Raw genomic sequence first — 6,224 nt, forward strand, 5'->3', positions numbered from 1 at the left:
GGGGTCTAAGCTCTCAACCTTGGCCTGCTACAGGTCACAACTGAGTGACCCCTGGACTGGGACTGGGGCTACAGCACACCTAATCCTTGTCCCCCCACCACCCACTCTGCTGCAGATGGACGTGAGGAATGCCATTGTCCTTTTTTCACTCTCCGCTGCCGGTGTCACCCAGGAGCTGGCGGTCTCCCGCCGGCAGTGCCGCCGCATCCCTGGGAATCTGATGGGCTCCTACAGGTCGGTGGAGGTGGAGACTGGGGAGACGAAGAAGGAGGGAGGGCCCCGCTCAGGGGGCCAGGGGGGCATCCGCACACGGTTCAAGCCCATTGATGCAGACACCATTGACATCTACGCCCGCGCTGTGTTCCCCGCGGCCTTTGCGGCCGTCAACATCATCTACTGGGCGGCATACACCATGTGAGGCAGGATGCAGGCCTCTGCTTGTCTGATGGCTGCTGGGAGGACGTGGTGGCCTCGTGGACTGGCAATTGGCCACATAAAACCAGGCCTCCCTGAGCCTTGTCCCCAGCCTCACCTGGAAGACCAGCAGACTGCTCTCCGACAGACGAGTGAGACAGGTCTGCCACAGAGAGACAGAGAAGCCTGACCGGAGGATGCGCCAGGCCTGTGCTGGGCTCCCGGGGGAGCTATGAGTTTCCAGACTCAGAAAGTGACCCTGCTTTCTAGGCCTTTGCTCTGTGGGATTGCAATCCGCCATGTGGAGGAGGCGGGAGTACACGGCGCTCACCCTCTGTCTCAGTGACCTGGTGCAGAAGGGCACTCTCGAGGCCTCTTTGGTCCCAGCATGAAATAAAGCCTTGGCTTGGCGGCTGGTTACCTTCTCTGTTGCTGCAGCCACCTCTCCTGGTGCCTGGAGCCCAGCTGGCAGCCTGGAATGCTCTCTCCACGCAGGCTCTATGGGCAGTATCTGGATGAAGGCAGCCTGTGGAAGCCCACGGAACAGCTAGAGTTGGACGTGCACCTTGCACCAGGGAAGCAGTGGGTCAGAGTCCTCAGAAGGTGGCTGTCCTCCCCAGGAGCAGGGATAAGGGAGGAGGCTTTGGGAAGGAGGAGCAAGCATTCATGACACTGGCTTCATGCATTTGTCATGCCACTGGTCTGTGATGGGGCCGTCTTCTCTAATGGAGAAGCAGATCTAGGGGCTGGAGAGGGAAGCCTGAGCTCACAGATGGAGGACAGTGAGGTCAGGGCTAACTGATCCCAAAGTCGTATGCTTTCCTGAAGCCCCAGGGGTTAGAGCCAGAGATTAAAGGGTGGAGATTGGGGGTCAGGGTTTCAGGGGCTCTGTCCCAGAAGATGTGGCCACATAGGCGCATCTGGAGGAGGACAGAAGTACAGGGGCCTGGATGTTAAGTAGTCCCCCCCAGGGGAACAAGAGTCCACTGAGCCTTCGATGTGGTGATGGGAACTCAGAGGCCACCAAGGCTTATAAACACCCTACAGTCCTTCCCTACTTGCCACTACTGCCACAGGTTTGAGTGACATTGTTGCAGTCCAAGGACTCTGCAGCCATTGGACCGTTTGACAGGCAGTTCCTAATACAAGGGTCCAGATTTTCCTCTGCACTGACTGGGTCATTACACATGGGAGAAACAAGAAGGGCAATTAGGGGAACAGCTGTTTGGGGCTCTGTGTCTACTGCAGTGCCCGACAGTCAAGAGCCACGAAAATGCTGCCCGTGTGACTGCCCAGGGCCTGCAGCAGCCCCAGCACACTTAGCTGGCAGAGCGATGAAGTCGCTGGGGCCTAGAAACGCAGGTTCAAGCTGCTTCCCACGGGGCCAGTCTGGATCCAAGGACAGGCTCTCTGCCCAAAGCATGGCCTGGCACTTACCACCTTTGCCTCTGTCTTGAAGACCCCTCACCTCCTAATGCCTCTTCTTCACACTCAGTCTACCTCTTTGGGTTCCTGCTCTAAAGGCCAAGACTGTGAGACTTAGCAGGGCTGTCCTGGGAGGTGGGACAGTCAGGCTCCAGGATGACCAGGAGTGCAAACAGAGCAGGGTGGATCTTGGAGTAAACAGAGCAGGGTGGACCTTGGAGTAAGCAGAGAGCAGGTGGTCAAGGAGTGGCAGAGCTGGATCTGGGTCAGTTGGGGCTTCAGGCCACCTCACAGCAGCAGAGGGAAGCAGGCCAAGCCCAGCCAGCTCTGTGTCCGACAATGACGTCCCCTGCTCTGGTGCAGGCGCCAGGTCCTTTCTGTTTTGTGTGCCTCCCTGCAGGGCTACTGCTCTCCTCCCTGGAACCCAGAGAGCTGCCAGGAGTGGGGGCCTCAGCCCAGATGGCACATAATACAGCTGCTGGACTGGCCCCAAGGAGTGCCCCCCACCACCTCATCTCTAGGGACAGCCAGGGTTCTGCCCCAGGTGGGGGAGGATCAGCGCCAATTCAGGCTGTTGGAGGAGGTGCAGGCAGGTTTAAAGCAGAGTCAGACTCTGGGCTCAGTTGGGCGACCTCTCTGCTGCCAGGACCCTGCCCTACCCCAGCGCCTGCCTCTGCTCTGCCCTCCTTGCCACCTGCAGGCTGCCCCCTTTCTGCTGTGCGTACCCACGGGGAGCTATTTAAAGCCGGCCTTTGCGACTGCCTCAGGCACCCACGCAGCAAGGCCCACCCGGGCAGCAGCCTTCGCCTGATTCTGCAACCGGCAATCACTCCCTCCCGCCTGCAGGCTGCTATTTCTGCCCACATATTTACAGGGCCAGGAAAAAGCACGGGAAGAACTGATGCTTTTAAACACTGCCTTCTATTCCGGTAGTGATGACAGGAGCAGGCTGGAGGCCGGGGCAGATCAAAGTTGGCAGCCCAGAGGAACTGCGTGGGAAGGGGGTGTCGGCATGTCCTGCAACAGGGGGCTCTTGGGGCAGAAGTCAGTGGGCAGAGGGTGGAGTGCAGCCAGGGCTCCATGTACCCCATCCTAGTGAGGCAAGTCTTTAGGGGTCAGAGGCTTCCTTGTTTCTGTTCAAGGCTGGAATGTGTGACATGAATGTAGAGTCCTTAAGTTTCCTGAGCGCTGGGGCTGCTCTTCCCTGAGGCTGTAGGTAGGAGTTAAGGAGGGCCAGGTGTCAGGGACAGCCCCCCTACTTCTCTCTCCTGCAGCAGAGACAGGACAAGCACTGACCATGCCTCAAAGTAAGGCAGGCAGCACTCACGCTGAGTGGGGCCCACGCCATGGGGTGTCCTAGTCAGGGTTCCCTCACAAACGACCCCGAGACAAGGGCTCGGGTGCAGGGAGTTTACCTGGGAGTCAGGAGTATTATTTTCCTAGGCTGCCATAACATGGTATCACTCACTAGAGGGCTCAAAACAGAAATGTATTCTTTTGCAGTTTTGAAGGACGAAAGTCCAAAATCAAAGTGTTGGCAGGTGCTCTCGGTTGGAGAAGCTGGGGAATGTTTCATGAAATATTATTTCTTTGGGTCCAGGCCTCTCAGGTTAGAGACCTACCCTGGGAAGCTGAGTGAAACCATAACCAGGAGTAAAGAAGGAAAAAAACGGGACCAGCAGTTTGCATAATGGTTATGTCTCTGGACTCCCACGTAGTCGACCACGGTTCGAGTTCCAGACCCGGTGGCTTAAACTCAGACCAGGTGCATGTGTGTGAGTGTCCAAGATCCTGAGAGGAAAATGGAGGAGAAGGGATTGCGGCGTGACCATCCCCTCTGGGGAGTGATTTCTCGCTTTCTGTCTCTCTGTCTTCCTGGCAAGCACATGCGCCCTATAGCAAAAACCTCTCCAAAAAAAATAAAAGGGAAAAAACAAGATTTTAATAGAAAAGATTGTTAACAGAAAAAAATACACCCTACGCCAGGAAGGTGTGTGAGTGGGCAGCTATCTGAGGACAACTACCCTGGGAATGGGGTTCAGGATTACTTTTATTGTGGGGTCTTATCATGAATATTTAGGAGGGCGGAGTCTGTTGTTGTAGTCAGCCCCTTTCTTTGAATTCACAGACTTTTTTTGTGCCTGCTACTTCTGGTTCAGTTATGCATGCCCAGTCCGGACTCTGGAAGTGCAAGCATGAGGGGACCAGCAGGTGGTGTGGTGGGTAAGGCATGGGACACTCCCACATGGCTTACCACAGTTCGAGTCCCGGACCTGGAGGCTTGCTTTCTTACTCCCCCGCCCCTAGTCAAAATGGAATAAATGAATGATTAAATAAAACTAAATAAAATAATTCTTTAAAACAAAACAACAAAAAACAAAGTACAAGGATGCACAAAGGGACGATTCTGCCATATTGTTTTATTACCCAGTGGGAAGAAGGATGTTGACTGGACATCCCCGTGGATTCCTTATGCAGGAGGGGAAACAGTAACCTCCTCTAGGTTCTTTGAAGAAGTTTAGGTCATAAAAGTAGATAAGCTCTCCCCTCTTGGCATCAGGGGTCTAGTAACGATCCCTGGTAACGGTGATTGATGTGTCAGATGTCCCCTTTGTGGGCACATTGTGACTCCCTGCTCAGAGCTGTCTACCGGTAACAGTTCATTTTAGAGGCTCCAGAGGATCTCTCCTGCCTCTTCCAGCTTCTAGCTTCCTGCTGGCAACCCTTGGCATGCCTCGGCTCGTTGACACATCACTGCACGTCACTGCAGTCTGCCTCTTACCACATGGGGTTCCCTGTGTCACTTCTTATACAGGTGCCTAGCACTGGGTTAGAGGCCCACGCTACTCCAGCATTGTCTCATCTTAACTGATTATGTCTGCACAGTCCCTGTCCCCAAATATGGTTACACTGCCGTTCTGGGGGGCTCTGTCCCAGTCAGTAATCAGTGATCCCTAGAAGCAGCAACTAGGAAGCAGGGATAGAGAGAGGCGAGGAAGAAGGAAAAACAGGAAATGAGCTTTAGGACCGGGGAGAGAGAGGTCCTTTGGGCCCTGCAGCCAGCCTGGTATGAGTCTCGGCTCTGCGACTTACTGTCTATTTAACCTCATGCTAGTTACTTAACCTCTCTGGGCTTCTACATCTTCGTCTGTGAAAAGAGGGCAGCGATGGTACCTTCCCCGTTGGGTTGTCGTGAACATCAGCAGGTCTCCTAATGAACTGAAGCACCTAGATCATGCCTGGCACCCAGCACCAATCAGCAGGTGTCAGTTTTGGGTACTCGTTGTTCAAGGCACCCATCCACCTGGGTTGACTCACTTGCAGTGCTGTGACAATGCTTTGTCTCTGACCCAGGAATCTCATTCGTGTCTTTTGACAGCATCCATGAGATGTCATGGATGTCATTCGAGTCCTAGACCGGGTGGTTTGAGGAAATACTTCAGCACATGCATGTGCGTGCATGCCCAAAATCCCAAAAGGAGAGAGAGATGGAGGAGAATCATTGTGGCATAACTCTTCCCCACAGGTGCTTTCTCACTTCCCTCTTTCTGTTCTCTCTGGTGAGCGTGTGCATCCTCTGGCAAAGACAAAAACAAAATAAAATAAACAAAACAACTCAACTCATCCATTTCCTGAGAGTCCAGTGACAAGCTGTGCACTGCATAGACACACTCAATCCCATGTAACCCTCACCCACTTGGGAGGGAGATGGGTTAATGTCTACTTCACAGGTGAGGAAGTCAAGGCTTAGCAAGGTTAGGAACAGAGCTGGCCATTTGGTGGGAAGGATCCAGCTGGCTCGACATCCACCTCCCCCCGCTTACCCCTGAGCTTCCCTGTGTCTCCCAGGCCAGCTCCCTGGCCTGGCATTGGGTCAGCAGAAGCCTTCATTCCAGAAGGGCCTCCTCCCTGCACTCCAGCATGCATCCCTCCATTTCACTAATTCTGGTGACCCTTCATTCCAGGCTGCTCTTGGGATCTTCTCTCCCTCATCATGGTCCCTCAGGACAGGCCTACGGGCCTGAGCTCTGTGCAGGTGATTTGAGCAGGTCAGGGATGGCCACAGGTTTCACATCCTTAGCCTGGGAGGCCCCACGGCCCCTATATCCCCAGGCAGAGCTGGGTCAGGCAGGGCTGGCTGGTTTCACCTGAAAGGCAGGATCTTTGCTAGTCCTCTGAGATAACCTCCATGGCACAGCTGTCAGGGCTCCCCTGAGACGCCATAGTGGGAGGTGAACGTGTACACTAAACTACGCATCCTGGGTTCCTGCTGTGGATCCCAGGAAGTTGCTATGTCTGTCAAAGTCACAGCTCTCCACCCTGTAGTGGGGGTATACGTCCCCTGGCAGGTATTGTGGAGATTAAAGGGCGTTCTGTTGGGGGGG

At 54.6% G+C, this 6,224-nt stretch overlaps 1 protein-coding gene across 1 annotated transcript in view; it reads left to right on the forward strand.

Annotated features, from left to right (window-relative positions):
* The window catches only part of GABRD (gamma-aminobutyric acid type A receptor subunit delta), a 15,402-nt gene extending 11,880 nt beyond the window's left edge, over nucleotides 1-3,522 (forward strand). Inside the window, exon 9 of the mRNA XM_006161359.1 lies at nucleotides 116-3,522. Within this exon, the coding sequence (XP_006161421.1) occupies nucleotides 116-418 (303 nt within the window). The 3' untranslated portion in view covers nucleotides 419-3,522. The remainder of the gene's footprint in view (nucleotides 1-115) is intronic.
* Nucleotides 3,523-6,224: the final 2,702 nt, after the last annotated feature.

Source organism: Tupaia chinensis, unplaced genomic scaffold, assembly GCF_000334495.1.
Source record: "Tupaia chinensis unplaced genomic scaffold, TupChi_1.0 Scaffold138464_1, whole genome shotgun sequence".
Lineage (NCBI taxonomy): Eukaryota > Metazoa > Chordata > Mammalia > Scandentia > Tupaiidae > Tupaia > Tupaia belangeri.